The following is a 22,001-nucleotide window of genomic DNA, read 5'->3' as shown; positions in this document are numbered from 1 at the left end:
CAAAAATGCAAAGGAATAACATCTTCAGCTAAATATTGCGCTTGGATTGAGTAATAAGAAGACTGGTCGTTGCAATCAATACCCAAGCATTTTAGGTGACAAGTACCTGCTATCTAATGGATATAAATGACTTTTTGTTTTATATTGAGTTTTGATAATTCCTTTGCTTCCTGCCTGTGAGCTATTGGTTGAAGTTGTCCACTGGGACATGCCTACTATTCATACGATCTCCATGACTTGTATGGATGTAAATGAGGTTTTTTTCCTGATTTATAGTTCTTGTAGTCATTTGCCTGACCACAGCCTCAATGAGTGCATTCAGGCTCCATATGAAAAACAGCTCTGCCAGTGGAATGGCAGGAAGTTTATGAGTTTGCTTGCCAGACTTCTTCAGATGTAAGAACCAGTTGCTGCAGCCCTAAATACGATATGACTGGTGCAGTAGTGATTTTCTGCACTGAAGCTGGGTGCCAGCAGGAGTTATGTACTGCAGATATCTTAGTGAACTCTGAAAAGACCCTGCTCTGATACAACATTTCCAAATGCTTCAGCTGCTGTGCATCTTTCTTTCCATCATTGTCTTCTGTAGAATTTTGTCTGTGGGAAAACAGTTTATGTGACTGTGCTGTATTGTGTAACAAGGAATTTTTTCCTATATATTTTTAATATATTTTGGCTCTAAGGCATACCTCAGTTTCCTGTATTTATTTGTTATAGGCATTGTGGAAAAACACAAGAACACAGAAAACACTCCTGTGCCCATGACAGTTAGGACTGAAATGAAAATCTCTTGTGCTAGTTAGCAGATACTACAAGGATGCCTAGCTGGGTTTCTTTTGAGACTGATTATTTTCTGTATTTTCTAACACTACTGAGGGGAAACACATAGATCTTATTGGTCACTAAATACTCTGTGAGGGGTTTTGAAATGGTACACTGCAGTATTAATACTTTGTCTCTGCAAATAGTATATGCTTTCTGAAATTGAAGAGTAAGCCTCATATAGTCACTGTAGAACAAACACGTTATTAGAAATGCTTGCTTTAATAGGCGTTCTGCTCTTGTTCAGTGTTTGTTAGGTTCAACTCCAGCCACGGATTCCCAGTGGAGGTTGATTCAGATGCCAGCATCCTTCAGCTGAAGGAGGTGGTTGCCCAGCGACAGGGAGTTCCAGCTGACCAGCTGCGGGTGATTTTTGCAGGGCGGGAGCTCAGCAATGACTTGACTCTGCAGGTATGTCTCTCTTGGCAGCTTCACTTCTGGATTGCTGCCAGCTACACTCCCTCTGACTAATGCTGCCAATCTGATGTTCATGCCTGAGATCTAATAGAAAAAATAGTGCCTGGGGATTCCTTGAACTTTACTCCACACTGCTTCATTAATTCTGACCTTCTTAATTATGCATTAAAACAGCAAGCAGGAAGGATAGGGGAAGAGAAAGAATACGAGAGAGAGAGAGCACAAGAGAGAGCTGTGCCTAGTGAATAAATGTTTACTGACTACAGAAGCAAGCCATGCACAATTTCTGCGTCTGTTGAATTTCTATCTTACTTATTTCATTTGAATCTTAATGAAGAAGGATGTGAATAAATTGCTCTAAATCAGACTACACAGTCATCACATTTTACAGAATTTGTAACCCAATTGTGACCCCTGGAGGATAGCTACATTGCTGCGGCTGCTCCATGTGCCGCTGCATGAACACACAGGTGAATGCGCTGCTGGAGATAACGGTTCGAGATCAGAAAGCCCACAGAAGTGTGCTCCAAACCACTGAACTCATAAATGTGTGAAGCTGAGAGAGGAGCAGGGAGCATGGAAGAGGGATTTTAAGTAGGTATCTGAATTTCAGCTCCTGAAGATTAGCTAACTGTTCTCTTCAATAATGCAGAGGGGTGTTCAACTGAGGTGAGCAGGAGTAAGCATGGAAAGATAGGTTCAATTTTCTCTTCCTTGTTGTGTTTGCCCCCATTGCCGGTGCTGTTGCAGTTGCTTTAGAAATATTTCTGTTTCTATTGTATGCTCACTCGGATAGCCAGGGTTAGCATAAGATCACACATTTAAGACATTTGGGGAACTTGGGGAAACCTCCTGGCCTTTCAAGAGAGTGCAAATACTGATTTGAGAAATTGCTGTCCTTCTATGGTGGTGTCAAAGAACTGCAGGTATAATCTGCAGTAGCGTAGGTGATTATATAGAAGATCCCTCACAGGCAGAACTATTTCAGAATTAATTTGTACTCGTATTTCAGAAGTATTGCTGTACTTATAATGGCTGCTAAACCTAGGTACAGAAAGTCACTCCTGTATTGATGACCCTATGACAATTCCTGCTTGATTACTTTGCAAAGAGTTTTAGGAGATTCAGCATGAAAAGGAAGGTATAGAAATGTGAATTGTTGTCAGTTTCCGACACATCACCTCTGGATACATATTCATGGCATAAACAGCAATATACGTCACTTATATGTGAAAACATATACATGCAAATGTAAGAATGAAAAAAAAAAATTAAATCATGTGACTTGTAGAAGTTGTCAGTTGCTGGTTGATAGTTTTGGGTGTCTAGGTTGTTCTCTCAGGAGGTTTTGAACTGCTTGGAATTTCCTGGGAAGGTATAGGTATTACTACCATTTTATGTCAGTGTGAAGAACAGATTTTAAGCCCAGTTTTATACTTGCAACCCAGTTTGCTGTCAGCTACAATGTACAATCATTTGCCAGGGTAAACTAAAAATTGCTTTCCAAATATAGAGGCCTGTTGCTGACAATTTCACTGGAATGTCAGAATTAACTGTGTGTAGTCAAGACTTATTTAGCAAACTGGACCTAAACTCATTTCTTTGACACTTAGTTTCTAAAGCAGATAGGAAGTTCAAAACCTGTCTCACATCATGTAATCTCTATATTTCTGTATGTATCTTAAGTCTCTCTCAGCTCTACAGGTAAGACAGTCAGTCCGCACTGACCCCTCAGGCATCATGGGGAGTACTGGACTGCAAGTAGCCGTTACAGTCCACTCCCTGGCAGGGGAGTCCATATCACCCACCCTGGAGAGGACCAATGTCTCCATCCTGATGGAGCTGCCATAGGTGGAAACAGCTGTGCAGGCCTTGAGCTTTGGGCAGTACCTCAACTCTTCTCTGGAGGTGGAGATGGGAGGTAAACTTGGCTGCAAAAGATGTGCTCAGATAGAGGAGCTCCTGCAGCAGGTAGCTGAGCTGCAGGATACAATCAAAAAGTTGCATAGTATAAGGGAGTCAGAAATGGAGACAGACAACTGGATTCAAATGCAGTCTGCACCGAACCCACAGTTGATGAAAAACTCAACATGAGGTGGCAATGTGTGCTTGCAGCCCAGCAGGCCAACCGTGTCCTGTGACGTACCAAAAGAAGCATGAACAGAAGGACGAGGGAGGTGATTATGCTCCTGTACTCTGCTCTCATGAGACCCCACTGGGAGTACTTTGTCCAGTTCTGGCGCCCCCAACATAAGAGAGACATTGAACTGCTGGCGTTGGCTCAGAGGAGGACCCCAAAGATGATCAGAGGGCTGAAGCACCTCCGATATGGGGACAGACTGAGAGAGCTGTGTATGTTCAGCTTGGAGAAAAGAAGGCTCCAGGGAGACCTTATAGCCTTCCAGTACCTGAAGGGGGCCTACAAGAAAGCTGGGAAGAGACTTTTTACCAGGGTTTGTAGTGATAGGACAAGAGGGAAATGGCTTTAAGCTAGAGGAGGGCAAATTTGGGCTGGATATTAGAAAGAAATTCTTTCCAGTGAGGGTCATGAAACAAGCTGCCCATGGAGGTCATGAATGCACCCTCCACTGAGGTGTTCAAGGCCAGGAAGGATGAGGACTTGACTGATCTGGTCTAGCGGAAAGCCTTCCTGCCCATGGAAGGGGAGTTGGAACTAGGTGATCTTTAAGGTCACTTCTAAGCTAAACCATTCTATTAATCCATGAGTCTATGAATATTGCAATGACTAGTATCATCCACAGTGTAGTGACTGAATTTTTATTCTTCATATTTAATTAAGTGCATTTCACTCTGTTCCTGTGTTTGCAGTTTTTTTCTGTCATACGTTTGTGTGTATGTATTTATTTCTCAGCAGTGGAAGAACAGTTTAGGATTTGAGAGTTTGAGTTCCTGTGGTAGGCTTTTAGGAGCTTTTTGCATAAGCTGAATGCTAGTAAACCTTGAATGCCAGTGAGATACTAACTGCTGGCCGTTGTGTTGCATTTGTAAATTCAGAGTTAACATCACATGAAAGCAAGTTAGCTAGCTCTTGTTTTCTAGACCTGTGGATCTGCATGCAGAATAAGTGAACACAGCATAGATATATACTCAGCTGATGCTTTTAACTTATTTCAGTTTATTGTAATGTAGAATTTCTGGTAAGACCATTTTGTCATTCCAGTTTTCTTAAATTAATTTTGAAATTATTTGCCTAAGATACTGTGGGAGAATCTAGAGGTCAGGAGGGAGAACTGATAGTATTAGAGATAATGAAATTATAGAATACATGGGAAAAGCTGCAATAATTGCAGGAGTATGGGTCAGGGATAGAGAGGAAATACCAAAGAATAGCAAACTTTATTGGCTCACAGAACAGCTAGATTTGTCTTGACAGCTACTTAAGATCTAAAAGACTAAAACGGGCAAACATTAAAAACTAATTAGTATAAGAAAGAAAGTACCAAGTTGAGGTCTTAAATAAGTAATTTGATATAAACAAGAACATTAAAAAAAATTGTAGGAGGGATAGAAGTGAAATGTGTAGACACATTTAATTTGGTACCTTAGAAAAGTGTTTTGTGCTTGAAAAAGAGAGGAAGATTAGACACTGATTCAGCTGTGCACAGAGGAGATCAGTATCTGAACTAGTGACTAAAGGGCAAATATTGAATTAGAGCCATAGTAAGGAAAGATTGGTAATGAGTGGATGAAGGATGAAACCTGTAAATTCAGATCTCATAAGAAGGAATGAAAGCAATAAGCTGCTTCCTGAAAGCACAGCAAATGGTGTCACTTTAAGGGTGCTATTATAAGAATGATGAAGAGCTCCCTGCTGATTGCAGCTCATGTTGGAATGAATAGAAGTAATTAATTAATATATACTCAGAATAGGAATTCTTTCAGAAGGGTGTCATAAGTATATGAGAACAGTGGTAGGAACTTCTTGCAGCAGTCTTACAATTCTGTTCTTCCACCTTTAACAGAGTCACCAAAGGAATAAACAGGAGGTAGCCATCTATCAGGAACACTGAAGTGTTGTTAACAGGAGACGAGAGTTTAAACTAATATTTCCCTTGTCTTCAGGAATGGCAAAATGCAGCTAACAAGCCTTCTGGAAGCAAAATATGTATTATTTTTTGATAACAAATTTTGCTCAATGCAAATCGTTTGTACTTTCCTACTGGTGATAGAAGCAGTATTACATTAGTACAGACTTGCTGTTTCTTGGAGAAGTGAGAACTCCCTTGTGTGAAGAAACTCTTTGCAGAGAGTTTGTAAGAGGTATTCCCAGCCTTGCAGAACTTAGTGTAAATTAATAAAACATGATTTGGAGGGAATCAGTAGTCTGGCTTGTTCACAGTCAGTAGCAAAACAGGGATGGAATTAAGTCTTGTTTCCTAATCCAGTACCATTTCTTTTTGACAATGTTTCCTCTATGAGGTAAATGTAGACAAAACAGTTCTCTGAAACAGAAGAAGACTAACTATGTGATTACTAGCAGGACTTTTTTGCTTTTGTGCAGTGCTGCACTGAGACTTCTTCTAAATCAGAATTAGCTCGTATTTGACTGGAGCATAGGCTCAAGGTTTGGAGCATATAATTTATGTCAGTTTGGCTTTCACTGCATTCGTCCAAATAGGTGCTTTCCTAAAATAATTATACATACATTCAAGAAACAAACAAATATGAGTAGAAGTATTGCTAAACTGTGGTATGTGAGCTGATGAGCATAATTGAAAATTAGTGAAAAGAAATGGCATAACTGGAGTAGTAACATAGATGATCCTTTTCAGGGGAGGGAAAGAGAAGTGGTAGAGGGAAAATAGTGCTGTAAGTAATGTTAGCATGGAAAGGGCATACTGCATTGTGGAAGGGTTTTGGAGAAGTAAACAGTAGAGGTCAATCCGGAGGGCACCCAGTTCTACTGAAGGCACTTTGCAGTGCGATTGTTGGAAAAGCTCAAGGACAGCAAGAGCACTTTGTGACAGCAGGTCTCAGTTTTGTATCTGTCAGATTTTACGTTCTTCTGAAAGTAGGGTATTGTTAATACAATTGTTCTCAGTGAGCAATGGGTTTGTTAGCAGAAACCATGTATTTGACCAACAGAACATTACATTTTATCAAAGAAGGACCTTGTGTACCTAAATGTATGGCAGCTTTCTCACTCTGTAAGCACAACTCAGTACAACAGAGCTGCCAGCAATGTGTCCCTAACCAGCAACAAACCCCCCACTCCTACCCCCACCATGTGCTCATTATAAACCCGTGAACACTAAGATTAGAGTGGGTCTTTTGACACATACAACAAACAGGGCCTTTCATGCAACCTACAGTTTTGTGTATAGGATACCAAATCACTCACGGGAACATCTTCAATATTCAGCAGTTTTGTGGGTTACAGAGTACATTTGAGCCAACATTTGCATATGTAAACACTGCTTGGAGAGATTTGCTCACAGACATCCTGACCGAATCAATCATCCTGTGTGAAATTCAAAGAGAGAAAATGATTTTATGTCTGTGTTTAAATCAGCATTTTGGGTCAATGTTTGATCAGCCTGTGGATCTTTTCTTGCTTGTAAAGCTGGAAGAAGCGTGTATGATATGTCTTCAAAACAGAAAAATCTAGCTGAGGAATACTTAGGCACATTACAGTAATAAAGGAAATCTAGAGATACCATCTGTCATGCCAGTAATACGGACTGGGTGAAAAAAGTGGATAACGGTATTGCTCATTCTTGTTTCTTTTGGATGGCTGCAGACTCACTGTATGTGATAACAGAGACTCCACCTGTTAAATAAGTTTTTCCAAGATTTGTGGTGTTATATGCCCATAATGAATGCAGAAAGTACCATGTAGCCATATTTAGTATGGAATTAAATTAAGGCCAGCTCTACAGATTTTCCGTATCCGTTTAAGAGGACACATTGTTCATTAATTGTTCTGGCAGATCAAGATCTGACAGCAATAACAAATTAAACCTTCAAACCCTGCAAGTAACACATTTCCATTCTGCTTTTAAGTGATTACTGTTCTGTTCTTTTAATGCTAATTTTTTCCTGGAAGTAGAAGGCTACGAAAGAGATTTAGCTTTAGCTAAAGGGATACATTTTCTTCAAGTAGTTTGGTAACTACAGTGTTGGAGGGCACTGCAGCAGCTAGCATGCCCTTGAACTTTACTGGTACCTTCTGGATTCTTAGGATATTTCTATGTGTTTTAGTTGATCTCCTGATGGTTGAGGAGGAAGTGTGACAGGGTTTTATTTGCAAACTTTATGCAATGTGTGCTGTCTACAAATTTATATTTAATTTCAGAAAATATTTGGATTTTGGTACCTTAGCTGAATTCTGGTTTGTTTGCTAAATCTGGTTCTTGCTTTCCCGGAATAAGGTTACTGCTGCCACTATTCTTATAGGAGTCTTAATGACTCAGTTCTGAATGATCTGTCTTGCCCTTTTAGAATCACTTCCAAATTTCTAAATATGAGTTTCTTTTGTTTTCCACTTTGACAGTTTCAGTAAGTTGGGAATCTACTGAATTAATTTCCATTCCATATATAGTTGTGATTGATTTCTTATATGTGAGAACATCTTCAGGCATCTGATTTTTTTTTTTTAAACATAGTTCTCTTAGGCAGTTAAAATTACTACATTGAGGTCATTAAGTGAATTTTACAAAATCCTTTTCTGAAAGAGCAGTTGCTTTGCATGGGACTGATAGAGAAGCATGAAATACAGTATGTTGGCATGAAACTCCTCTGGCAAATTACTGTAGCACTTTGCAACATATATAATGTTTTAGAATGAAATTATCTTGAAAATGGCAATAATATTAGATTTGTTTTCTACCTGGATACCTTGTATTATACAGGCATTTGTTGAATCTTTTTCTCTTGTCCCAAGTATAATCCAATTAATATGTTTACAATGATGTCCATTTTTTGATTCAGATCCTGCTTTATGTTGCAGGAGGGAAAATGTCTAAGAAAAAACCTGAAAAAGCTGTGGCTGTTGGAAAGGTGGCAGTGCGTTATAACTCAAATGAGTTTGTAAATCATGACAGTAGATGTTCAAGGGGAATATTTCTTTCTTTCTTCTTCTTCCCTAAAAGAAAAAGATGGTATTGCCTATCCTGAATAGATTACATTTATAAGGATCCATAGAGACTATGTATTTTCTAATTCATAGCTAAACCAGAACATTCATTGACAAGTATTTGTACTGTGTTAAAAACCAAGCAAAAATTTATTTAATGCTACATGTTTTTGTGTCTGGAAAACAAAATCATAAAGGAAGAGCTGGAAACTTCAGTGTTGGAAATATATTTTAAAACAGCAGGTTGCATACCAAATATGCCCCTTCAGTGGAAAGGTGGAATGTAGTGCCTTGGCATCATAATTTCTTTGCTTTAGTCTTGATTTTACATATTTAATTTTTTTTTGCAAGTGTCTAAAATGTCATCTGTAATACATTAATATTTGTAATTATCAAGGTCACACAGCTATTTAGTAAACTGTTCTGGGTTTCTTCTTTTATTTTTTTATTGTCCATCTTTTCCCACTCATTTTAATTGAAAATATAGGAGGGAAACCTAAATGCTTTATATCCGATTACAGTTGTCATCACCCATGATCCTTCATACTCTAGGAGACGCAGAATTACTCCTGTTAGGAGTGTCTTTGATGGGGGGGAAGTGGTGAAAGAAGAAATAAAAAGAACAGAGTTGTTGCATTATGAGAGCAAAGGTCCCATGTAAGAAAATAGCACTGTTCATCCTAAAAAAGTAGTACCAGTGCAGGCTTAAAGAGAAATAAGACAATTATTTTAGGAGCTATTGAAGCAAAAATTAGGTATATAATTCCTTAGATACCATTTCATTGGAGCAACCCTCAGTGAATTTAGAATTTTTAGAGGCTTTCTTATGAACTCTTAGAGGCTGTTGAAGAAATGAATATGAAGTGTTTACGGAAAAAAAAAGTCAGTAATGAGCAGAATGGAGCAATACGATTTTCTCTCCTCATTAAGACCAAATAAAGCATCAAACATACCTGTTCCACAAATTACATTACTTTGACTTTTTTCATATACAGAGCAGGTTGTTATTTCTTCAGGTACAACATTAGCTCCATTGATTTTACTGAAAATGACAACGCTGACTTTGCATGAGCCAGCATTTTCCCTCCCATTCTCTGTCACTGTCATTTTCTCTCTCATTTATTCTCTGTTCTCTCTTCCATTTTCTCTTCCACATATGTGTACACACATACACACAAAATCCTTATTGTCCTGTGGGAGCTCCACAGCTAGTGTGAAATGCTTGCTCCTTCCATCCACAGAAGTATGGAAGTGACTCCCACTCCTGCTGAGTTCAGTGTCCACTACTGTTCCAGGATGAATTATCAGTGTTTTGCTCTCTTGTACTGCTTTTCTTATTACCTAATTTCCCATAGTTCAAGTTACTTTTCCTGCTTACACCTCTGCCTTTCCCAGACAATTCCAGTTCTTTGAAATCCTATTTCTATCCAGCATTTCTTGCCCATTGCAGTGTTAAACAGTAGGAAACTAGATGCTCTTTCTAATCTTTTCTTTTCCTAACCTATTAGAGAAAGGGGAGGAGAGAATGAGAAGACTAAATTGCCTTGCAGATTTTCGTACCTGCCTGTGAGCTGACATTGTCTTCTGCTTATGGTTCCTGTCTCTCATTGGGTGATGTGTTCTGTACTAACTGTTGACATCCTTGTTTTCCAATGTTCTTGTGTCTAACCAAGTAGCTGTCAGATCTGCAAGAGGCTATAGAGTTACAGGATAATTTGCAGTGAGTGGAAAGGCCTTGTGGAAAATCTGGAGAGGATTGTTTTATCTCTTGATGGCTGTGTTCCTGGCAGGATAACAAGCAGGCCCTCCTGTGGGGTGCTGGAATTCGTGTTTATCTTCATATCAGTTTGTCCATAGATGTGTGGTGATGTATAAAAGGTTATCACCTTCTTTTAGGTAATTTTTGAAAAGGTATGTAGATGTTGGCAATTTTTTTGTTGATGAGATTACACTTCTGTTAGCACAGTTGCCAGTTTTATTCTAGAAGTAATATAAGAAAAGGTACCACTAATGAAACATCTTTAAACTTCAAAAACATTTCTAATATAGTTCTTCCCTACTGACTATTTGACATAAAACAGTATCATGGAAACATATAAAAGTTTTACTGTCATATATTGGTACGCATGATATACCTGAGCTCTGACTTTATGATTTGTTTCTTATACAGCTCATCCCAAATTATCCTGTAAAATATTTTTACTGTACTACCTTAGCATCTTTTACATATCCATCTATTCCTATCTTTCACAGTATGCAGCATATTGTGAGTACAGAACAGATAAATGTATGCAATTATGTTTAGTACAGAAAATAATAGCTACTTTCCTCTTCAACCAACATCATATAACCGTTATTCCTGCCTTATTTTCATTACCCTAGACGGTGATTTTGGGGTCTTTGTTTACCATTTATCTTACAGCAGTGTGTTTATTACTGCAGCTTAAGCACATATAATTTAAAGTATCTGAGCTTCAGGAAAGGAATAATCAATCCAATTTTAAAATATTTTAATGTTTCTACTTTCTGAATTTTGTAGCGAAAGTGTCTCAATGACCATAAATGACAATCAATAATTTAAACTTGCCAACTAGATATATATAATTAGAATCCTTATTCTTTGTGACACTGTTCCCTTTTTCTTTATTAATAGTGAAAACAGTAGTGCTTTTCTTCTGAATGTACTGAGATGCTTAACATTATAATACTGGAATTTTTATATAATGTTTTAGGTAACTTCTGTGGAAATTTTAGTTTTCTCAAACTAATTTTTTGAATTTTTGTTCTGTCACCGTGACAAACACAGGAAGAGAGGAAGTGGTACAGCAATGCATCAGAATAATAAGGGGAAGAACAGATACATACAGAAATGTACACCATGCTCGTATGAACATTTTTACACTGGCTATCAGAAAGCTAGAAGGATTGTGGGAATTTCAGATAAAAAGAGTTCAGCTAGACCTGAAAGGTTTGACAAAGAGAGAGTTATGCTTTAATTACATGGTATTTACTAAATGTGAGGGAGATTAGATGAGCAACCAAAGGAAAATCTGTTATACAGCAGGGTTTGTGAATCATCCGAGGTGGTTCTACAAGGCGGAATAAGGTTAAGATGTGTTTGAGTTGACTGCAAAAGCAAGGAAACCCAAAGAATAGGATTGCAAAAGCATGTGAATTGACATCAAGCACTGGAAAGCCCAGACTGAACAAATTTCCAGTAACTAGTGAATGGGAAATTTTCAATTCATTAGTGTAATTTGCAATGTAATACTACTTGGGGACAATATACAGCACTAAAATCAAGGCCTGACGTCTACAATAACAGAGATGAACATGCTATTGTCTTCAAAAGAGGTGTGATTACATTACAGAAATCTACTTTAAGTAGTAGACCCACTTAGTGTGTCCTCAGACCCAAGGGACTTCTTAAGCATATCATCAGATAAGATTAAAGACTTCTCCCTTGCAAAACAGTGACCTTTTTAAAAATTACGAAGACTGGAATATTTTTTAGTATGTTTTTCAAGAAATGGAAACCTGCCCCCCCACAAAGGGAAGAACAGTAAACCATGCAAGTTTATTGCCTAGGAAACCATTTTAGGAAATACTCCAGCTCATTTACCTGACTTGCGCCATGCAGTGAATGCACTACCTACAAAAATAAAATGAAACAAAATATTAAGCTTGCTCAACATTTTCAACGCAGAATGTTGGCCATTGGCCAGCATTAATGCATATAGCACTATTCAGCCAGGTAAGCACTTAGACTTATTATAAATTAGAGCTATGAGTTCTAATTCTGATCTCAGAAGAGTAGAGAAGCTAGATGCAGTATCACATAACAGTATTAATACCTACACTATTGCAATGATTTGTGCTCTTGCTTTTCAGGGGACCATTCTGTAAATACCATCCTTTATCACTGCAGAGCTAATAAAAACAGCATCCCCAGAAGTGTTGATTTCCAGTGGATTTCATTGCTGATCTCATCTATTTAAGTGAATGCAAATGAAAGTTCTCTCTCATGTTTCTCTGAAGGATTGATGCATTTCTGACTCATGAGCACTGCACAGTGTCAGTCTCCAGAAACAAATGGAGGAAGATTGACACAGAATGGGTTCATCCCTCAAGCAGCCACAAGATTTAATCTCCTTGCATCTCTGGGTATATATGTGTTAGTCATAAAGTAGTCTGTGAATTACTTATCTCCTGACATAATTCAAATCTCTCAGAAATGTTATTTTTCTATTAAAAAGAAGAATTGACTTTGCAAGGCTTCTGTGGGCTATAGAAAATATTGAAAAAATATTGTTGATAAATGAAAAATAGAACTGGAGAGAGTTCACTGTATTCAGAATTATGGAAACTTTCAAATGGTCTGTTATTGTATCACATTAGGAGACATGCAGCTTCCTTTGTAAGGTAATTTAGTGTGATGTATTGTGCATTTATAGTTAAAGCTGAAAATTGGACTTTTCTAGCAGGAAGGAACAGTAATAGTCCTTCGGGGCTTCACAGTAGGGCCAGTATCTGCAGTTTTAAAGTTGCACTGTACTGGAGACTATCAGTAAACACCAAGCTGTCTAGTGCTGTGTGCGTGAAGAAAAGTTGCATTGAAGTTTAGAAAAGAGAACATTTAAGAGAGAAGTAACCTTCCATAAAATAAGAGAAAGATGAGGTTTGGTTTTGAGGCTTCTTTTGTCATTGCCCACTGTAAAAACTCCTTGTGGTAACTTCGTTCAGCCCTTTTTATGATGATATTGGCATACTGGCGGATCAGAAATGGCATGCAATGTCTTGTTGCTGAATAATTGTGTTGTCTCCTGACTTCATTACACTACAGGATATATTTTAGTATCTCTATAACTTTGTAATTCTTATAGTTCTGTAATTTTGTTTTAAAGAAGACTACTTCAATTTTCTTGCCCAAAATGGAATTTAAAGAAGTGGATTATTTGGCTGTGTGAAGCTCCTAAGTTTCTTCTGTAACTCAGGAAAATCTTGTGACATGCACTTATTTCTGATATAAATTTATTTATACTAATTAATTTGTATCCTTTTTTTTCAATATTCAATAGTGACTTCCATTTATGTGATTTGGTTATATTAGGGTTCATTAATTAATTGCCAGCTTTTCATCCTGGAATGTGAACTGCAGGGTTGAGATGCAGGAGGCACTTCAACCTGCTGTTACAAGTGTGAAAAATAGTCACTTACAGTGCAATTGCCAAAATTGCTACTTTTGTATTTTAGTCTACTGTTGTGTGGTCCATGTTAAGGCTTCTTTCTTGTGTAGTCAAGATACATTGACTATGTAAGAAAAGTAGTTCTTCTGGACACCCTGCTTATTCACTTCTCATTGGGAGATATTTTTGTGGTTGATCTCAAATGTGTTTGCTGTAGTCAAGATTTCATCCAATGCAGAGTTCAGGTTGATCATCTGGGTCTCACAGATCAGCCTTTTGGAGACTTTTTGGAGGCTGCCCTGGGGCTCAATGAGTATGAATCAAACTTGCATTCTTTTTATCAAACTTACATTTAGAATTGCAGGCTTCAATGTTTTTGTTTGTTCTATGCTTTACCTCTTCTGCAATTTATTACACTTTAATGTAAGATAGGTCAAATACTGCACATAAAGCAATGTTTATATTTTAAATTGAATGTTCTGTGGAAGAACTGAGGTGCTGTGTTCTTCCCTCTGGCTGACAGTAGTCTTTTTGGTTTTTTTAAGTTTGGTGGGATGGTGTGTATTTTGTCATGGGTTGTGCATAATAAGTAGAACTTAGTGGATTTTCAGCTGTTAGTTTTGAAAAAAAAATAAAACAACACTGGAAACAAAAAGCATACGTTAACAATGATCACATGTTAAGATTCCTGCTTTAGGCAGGAAAGCTGGACACATAATACTGCCAAAAGTCAAACCTTTGTATGCCCTTGACTTTCTTACATACTACAGAGCTAACTACCAAAGTCCTCTGACAGTTTACTTTTGATTAATCTGTATGAGTAGTATATTTTGGAGGTTGAAAGAAATAGATCACAATGTTAATTGAGCTTCATGAAAAAGAAGCTCAGACACATAGGACCTCCTGATTCAGTTTGGTATAGAGCAGTCAATCACTGTACCAAAAATTTCATTCACATCTCTAGTCAGCACGGCACAGTGGACTGCTGCTGATTTCCTGCTGTCTGTCATGACTGTCCTGCTAATGCAGAATGTGACAGCTCAGGACAGTCAGAAAAGGAACTACAGTGATCTGTGAAATAGAACAGTACATTAGATTATCAGAATAAACAAATTAGATATAAAGTGACAGTATATATAGCAGTAAGGATTCTTCCCATTATCTACCTAAGGACAGGTATGTCTTGGGACCTCAGCATAAGGACATGGACCTGCTTGAGCAGGTCCAGAGGAGAGCCACCAAGATGATCAGGGAGCTGGATCACCTCCTATATGAGGACAGGCTGAGAGAGTAGGGGCTGTTCAGCCTGGAGAAGGGAAGGATCAAGGAAGACCTTTCATTATTTGAAGGGGGCCTACAGGAAAGATAGGGAAGGACTCTTTGTCAGGGAGTGTAGTGACAGAATAATGAGTAGTGGCTTTAAACTGAAATAGGGTAGGTTTAGATTAGATACTAAGCAAAAAATTATTTCCTATGATGAGATACTAGAATAGGTTGCCCAGAGAAGTTGTGAGTGCACCCCTGGACACGTTCCACTAGACCACGCTGCACAAAGCCCCATCCAGGCTGGCCTTAAAAACATCCAGAGATGCCTTGGCAACCTATTCCAGCGTCTCACCAGCCTCATGGTGAAGAACTTCTTCCTAATGTCTAATCTAAATCTACCCTCCTATACCTATACCTTCCCCCTAGTCCTATGACTACCTGACACTCTAAAAAGTCCCTCCTCAGCTTTCTTGTAGGCTTCCTTATGATACTGGAAGGCCACAATAAAGTCTCTTCAGAGCCCTCTCTTCTCCAGACTGAATAGCCCCAGCTCTCTCAGTCTGTCTTCATAGGAGCAGTGCTCCAGCCCTCTGATCATCCTTGTGGGCCTTCTCTGGACATGTTCCAGCATGTCCAAATCCTTCTTGTAATAGGGGATCCAGAACTGGATGCAGTATGCCAAGTGGGGTCTCACCAGAGCAGAGTAGAGGGGGAGAATCACCTCCCTCGACCTGCTGGCCACACTTCTCTTGATGCAGCCCAGGATCTGGTTGGCTTTCTGGGCTGCAAGTGCACACTGACAGCTCATGTTGAGCTTCTCATCCACAAGCACCCCCAAGTCCTTTTCTTCAGGGCTGCTCTCAAGCCAGTTACTGCCCAGCCTATATCAGTGTCTGGGACTGACCCGACCTATATGCAGGACCCTGCACTTGGTCTTCTTGAACTTCATGAGGTTGGCTTGTGCCCACCTCTCCAGCCTGTCAAGGTTCCTCTGGATGGCATCCCTTCCCTCCAGCGTGTCTGCTGCACCACACAGCTTGGTGTCATCAGCAAACTTGCTGAGGGTGGGGTTATATTTCCCCTTTTCCAGTCAGTGGGGACTTCCCCAGACTACCATGATTTTTGGAATATAATTGAGAGCAGTTTAGCAACCTCATCCCCAGTTCCCTCAGCACCTGTGGGGGTATGCCATCAGGTCCCATGGACTTGAACGCTTTCAGGTTCTTCAGATGGTCACGAACCTGATCTTCACTTAACAATGGGCAGTTCCTTCTTCCAGCCCCTGCCATTATCTTCTGTGATTTTGGGAGTATACCCAGAGTGCTTGCCAGTGAAGACTGAGGTAAAGAATTCATTGAGAACCTCAACCTTCTCCACATCACTTGTCACCAGTTCACCTGTTTCCTTCCTGAGGGGGCCTACACCTTCCTTAGTCTTCCTTTTGCCACTGATGTACCTATAGAAACTTTTGCTATCCCCCTTGATCTCTCTGGCTAAATTTAATTCTTACTGAGTTTTACCTTTCTAACCAGGTGTCTTGCTGCTCAGATGGTTTTCTTATATGCCCCCCATTCTAGCTGTCCTTTCTTCTACTCCTTGTACAGTTTCTTTTTGTGTGACACCGTGTCCAGGAGCTCCTTGCTCAGCCGGGCAGGTGTCCTAACATTCATTCCTTCTTTCCTCTTTGTGAGTATTCTTTGCTCCTGGACACAGAGAAGGTGATTCTTTAATATGAACCACCTGTCCTGCGCTCCCCTTCCCTATAGGGCTTTGTCCCACCATACTTTGGCCAGCCAATCCCTGAAGTGATCAAAGCCTGCATACCTAAAGTCCAGGGTCATAAGCTTGGAATACATCCTCCTAGTTGCCCTGAGGATCTTAAATTCTAGCACAGCCAAGGCTGTCCCTGAGCCTCATATTGGTCACCTGTCCTTCCCTGTTGGTGAGAACAAGGTCCAGCATAGCACCTTTTCTTGTGGTTCCTCCACCATTTGGAGGAGGAAGTTGTCATCTATGCAATCCAGGAACATCCTGGATAGCTGGTGTCTTGCTGTGTTGTCCCTCCAGCAGATGTCATGAGGACCAGAACCTGTGAATGTGAAGTCACTTCTACCTGCTTATGTAGGAGCCTCATCTGCTTGGTTCTGCTGGTCAGGTGGCCTGTAGCAGTCCCTTACAGTAACATCATCTTTCCTTTAATCTTCACCCATACACTCTCAACCAGCTCATCATCTTTCCCCAGGTGGAGCTCCACAGATTCCAGTTGGTCATTGATATAGAGAGCAACACCTCCTCCCCTCCTACCCTGCCTGTCCTCCCTAAAGAGCTTGTACCTGTCTATCCCTATGTTCCAGTCATGGGAATCATCCCACCATGTATCAGTAATAGCCACTATGTCATGGCTTTCTGGCAGCACACAGCTTGTCCTGTTTATTGTCCAAGCTGTGTGCATTAGCATAAAGGCACTTCAGCTGGGCTGGCTGTGGCACCCTCTTAGGCAAAACCCCCTTGATTCCCTTGGGGTGTCTTGGTGCATTGTCCCTGGCTTGCCACGAGGCAGCAAGTTGAGAGCTCTTACTAGTATTCCATCCCTATGCCCCTGCTGCCCCACTGTGCCATAGGCAATCTAGTTTAAAGCCCTGTCAATGAGCCCTGCCAACTCCTGCCCCAGATTCCTTATGCCTCTCTGAGACAGCTGCAACCTGTTTGATACAGCTCTGGAGCTCTGTATACCCAGCTGTGAGTGCAAAACTCGAAGCCCTGTGGATGACACCAGTCCCAGAGCCATGAATTGATCCCTCGGCTCTTCCTTCACCCATCTCTGATGTCAGAGGGGTGGAGGAGAACGCAACCTGAGCTCCTGATCTTTGGATTCTAATTGGGATTCTTTTCATGTTTCAGAAACTAATGGTGTTCAAATTCTAGATGAACAGGAAAAACAAAGCTTTTAGGTATGAGTTACATTGCTTGAAATTGAAAGCAATCACTTCTCCATCCTTCTGTTTTATGATGATTCTCAATTGCTAACAGTTTTGAAGGCCAGAATACATGAATCAAGCTGTAGAATATAATATCCTGTCTCATTCTAAGGTTTACTGCATAGCTGAACAGCAAATGAACAAAATCTCTGTATTCTCCGGATTTAAGTAATGTGGAATTAATCTGGGAGTGGATATTTTGCTCAAATATTTCTTTGAAATATGGTTTTAACAGAACAGAGCAATTGTGCAAAATGTATCCAGACAAAATAATTTAGGAATATCTCGATTTCTAAGTCTTTAACACCTGAGCCATCAGACATCTCATGTTTCTGTCATACCAGAACAGCAGCAGAATGTCATTATAGGACAGTAGTACCTCCTTTCCATGCCTTGGAAAGCCGAGGAACCTCTAATAGATGTGCCTTATGGAGATAATTGTTGCCAGAGGTGCAGAGACACAAAAAACTCAAACCATACCCCAATTTATCTCATTTTTGATGACAGAATGATTGCCTTTGCAATGTGAAGTGTGTAATAGCTGATAGTATATTTTGCCTCCTAACTACAAGCATAAAATTCAAAATTAATTTTGATTTAATGAATTTTAAATAGCTTTAAATAGAATTAATCAGTCAAAACTGTGTGCATATTTAGCTTGAAAGGTCATTTTTCCCCACATAATACTCCTAATCAGTTGGCAGTTTCTAGATGTAAAAAGTTTTATTTTAGCCACTATCAGGGTACTATAGCTAATAATATTTTAGCATGGTGTGCTGCAAATCTCTAATGCATGAGAACACACACTTGCTAAATACCAGGTGTGGTGGTTTGGAAAAACCTTGCTATTCCCCACTACCAGAAATCATGACTTTATGGCATTTCACACCGGGGCATTACCATCCTGGACAGGGGATTCTGGGTCCCTCTCTTGCTTTCTGAGTCTCCCGAGCATGTGGGTGCCTTTCACTTGTTTCCTTTCTTTCTGTTTCATATACACACTGATGTAACCTGCTACTTTTGTAGTGGAGGAGTAAATATTCTCTGTAAGTCAGCTAGGAAAAAAATCCTTGCCCTTTTTTTTTCCTCCCTATCTTATCTCTTGGTAAGAGGGGAGGGAGGAGGCGGGAAGGAAGAGTGAGGGGGAAGCAGTAAAATCATAACACCAGAAAGAGACTAGTTCTGAAAATAGTAACATTTGTGAAATAGAAATGGGATTGGTGTGCCCCAATTCAAACAAGCAAAAATATAATTTGTTGCTGCATGTTTGTTGTTCTTTCCTAAACTAGTAAACGTCAGCTAAATTGCTGCTCTTGATCACTTGTTCCATAATCCAACCACCTTTCACACAAAGAAAACTCTTCAGTTGCTTACGCTGCTTCCCTTCTTAATTTTCTGTATATGGATGCATTGTTTTTCCATTAGTTACTAGTTCGTTGAACATCTTGTCTCCACACTGGCAGAATACTTTTGTACTTACACTATTTATTTTATTTCTACAACTTCTAGAGATACTGTATTGGAAGTCTTGGGTGACTTTTTAACCTCAGTTCCCTGACAGGAGCAAATATGAAGAACATCCAGACTTTAGGAAATCTTTGAACAATCTATAAAATCAACTGGATAACTTTGAGACCTATATATTTTATTTTGTTCTGAAGCAATATACAAACAATAAGTTGTATCTGCATGCAGTTTTTTTCAGATGAGGGTAATGCCGTTCCTTGTCACAACTTTGCTATTTCTCTTCAGGTTAAGAAAGTGGAACCTTCATGTCAAAATCTTAAAGTGTCTTTTTGAAAACAGCTGAGAATTCCTGCTCATTCTTTCTCAAAAAGGTTTGGGTTTTTAAATAGAATATTACCTAGTCACTGAATACATATGGTAGTGTCTCCATTGGGTATTTCTCTGCAGAAAGAAAAAATGTCATATTTTTTAAATCTCACTGCCACACTTGGGCAGTTAAGCATATCAAGGAAAGAAATATATGCTTAAATATTAATTTATCCTTGGATGTGCCTTTAAATCAATAGAATTTAACAGGTAGGAGACCCATTACTGTCACATGCTAAGTGGATAGTCTACTTCCAGTGTAGGAAGGTGTTGTTTTGATTTTCCTTGTCTCATTTTTAAGATTGGCAAAACTTAACTATAAAACCTCAGAATCTTGAATAAAAAGATTCATGTGGAAAGTTGACTTGCTATTAGCTTATTTGGTAGATTTTTCTGGAGTAGATGAGCTCTCAGTATGATCAAAATTTGAACCTTTACAGCAAAATACCACAGCTCAGGATCTGGCAGAAAAGCTAAACTAAGCCTTGAAGTGAAAGTAATAAGGAAGATGGAAAATAACTGAAATTCATTCTCCTTTCTGTGATCCCATTCAGACCCTTTTCCTTTGTTAAATCCAGGGGGGAAAAAAATCCCATGCTGCAGCATTTAAGGTCACAGTAGATGCTTGCTTATTTCAGACACTTCTATGGCATTTAGTGATCACCTTCTGCTAATTAAAAATAACTGAAGAAGGATTTTATTTTGATATTAATTTATAGAGAACATTTTTTTCAATCAATAGAAGAAACAGCAATCAGAACAGAAAAGAAAGTAATTTTTCCTACATCAAACACTGTGATTTCTTTCACATGGACACACAAGTCCATACACTCTGTTTTGCTGAAAAGAAATGTACATCAGACTTCAATCCCTAGGCCCAGCAAGGCAAAACACAGGTTAAATGTATAGTAAGCTGCTCTTGTTCTCTTAACTAGATAGCTAAATGTAAGAGCTTAAAATAGTTTAAGATTATTTTACTGGGGCTACACTGGATGCACTTTGTCCCATTTGAGTAGAATTAATGATTACAAACTCCCCTACTAAGCACTGCTCTCTGGAGCTTGTGTTGTCTCTTTTTCTGGCCCTCATGTCCCACGCTTGACTCAGCAGATGAGTTCATTCTCTCTTCTCCCTCTTGACACTTCAGCCTGGCCACTCCTAAAACACTTACTGTCCTTATGCCTTCACCATTGTCCTTGTTCCTAGACTAGGTGGATTTCTGGTAAGTTTTTTGCCAGTTTGTCACAATAAATATGTTTATATTAAGTAATTATGAAATTATGTACTTCTTAATTCAGCATAAACTCTTCCTCATTAGACAATTACCAGAAAATACACATAGAAAATATATTTCCAAAGTGCTAAATGTCTTTCTGTAAAAATGTTGGCTATTGTCTATATGGCATAACACAGGCTGTGATTTCTAATATCAGGCATTAATGCCAATTAGTATCAATTATTTCATAGTTATTAGCAAATGTCATGGAATGGAAATGTATTCTGTAGTGTTCCTCAGGAACACAAATTCTAATACATGCAAAACCGCTATTATACAAAGCATTTACTATTTTCAAATGTTTTATGCAAAACGTCTTTTGATAGTATATCTGCTTATTTTCATAATGACTTTCCCCTTTTATACAAAATTCTGAAATTGCATATTGAATGATATAGTTTAGCAGACACACATTATCTTACAGGTCTGCACACACGTAGCTTGCTAGTTTCAAGGACTAGAACTTCTTGTTTACAGAATGATTCTGATATGCAGCGAATGTCACTTGGTGTCCTCACATGTTGAGCATTCTTCTTTTTCCAGATCAGTTAGGACCTCCTCAGCAAACAAACAACTTAATGATGTCTATAGCTACCAGCTGTGTATGCTATTAAGTGAGAAGGAAAAGACAGCTGTGTCCTATGCCCAAGGTACTACAGGTATAAGCTGCAGGAACGCTGCCAGTGAATAAAAGCTTCAGCTTCAGAAACAGAGGATGAAGAAACAGCCACTGGAAAATTGCCACAGTCTGCTTTCCAGACTATTCCAGTTTAAAATGGCTTTATTTGTTTTTCCTTTTTTTCTGTAGTTCATAGTATTTTACCTAGAATCCATTTCCTCTTTCTTTGAGCCAAAAAAGCGCCAAGGTGTACATGATCAATCTGTGAGTTGCAAGAGAGCTCTCTGGATTTTGAGTACAGGCATTAATAATGCAGTGATTTGTTTCTTCTTTCCCAGTTGTATCACATGATTTTAAACTTGAAAAGAAAAATTAATTGCTTGCAAAACTGTTCTAAAAATTCCATGTTGGTTTTTCCATGAAGAATTTTGCTAGGAGACAATATCATATTCAAGTCACTTGCTGAGCCACCTATTTGACAGTTATCTGAGTTAAATGAAGTTTCTTA

The 22,001-nt window shown here is 39.0% G+C and overlaps 1 protein-coding gene across 1 annotated transcript in view; it reads left to right on the top strand.

Annotated features, from left to right (window-relative positions):
* Nucleotides 1-429: 429 nt before the first annotated feature.
* PRKN (parkin RBR E3 ubiquitin protein ligase) overlaps nucleotides 430-22,001 on the top strand; it is a 634,620-nt gene continuing 613,048 nt past the window's right edge. Inside the window, exons 1-2 of the mRNA XM_054396652.1 lie at nucleotides 430-484; nucleotides 1,070-1,233. Of these exons, the coding sequence (XP_054252627.1) occupies nucleotides 430-484; nucleotides 1,070-1,233 (219 nt within the window). The remainder of the gene's footprint in view (nucleotides 485-1,069; nucleotides 1,234-22,001) is intronic.

This window comes from Indicator indicator, chromosome 2, assembly GCF_027791375.1.
Source record: "Indicator indicator isolate 239-I01 chromosome 2, UM_Iind_1.1, whole genome shotgun sequence".
Lineage (NCBI taxonomy): Eukaryota > Metazoa > Chordata > Aves > Piciformes > Indicatoridae > Indicator > Indicator indicator.
The sequence above is the reverse complement of the archived record's forward strand: the minus strand, read 5'-3'. Positions and strand labels throughout refer to the sequence as shown.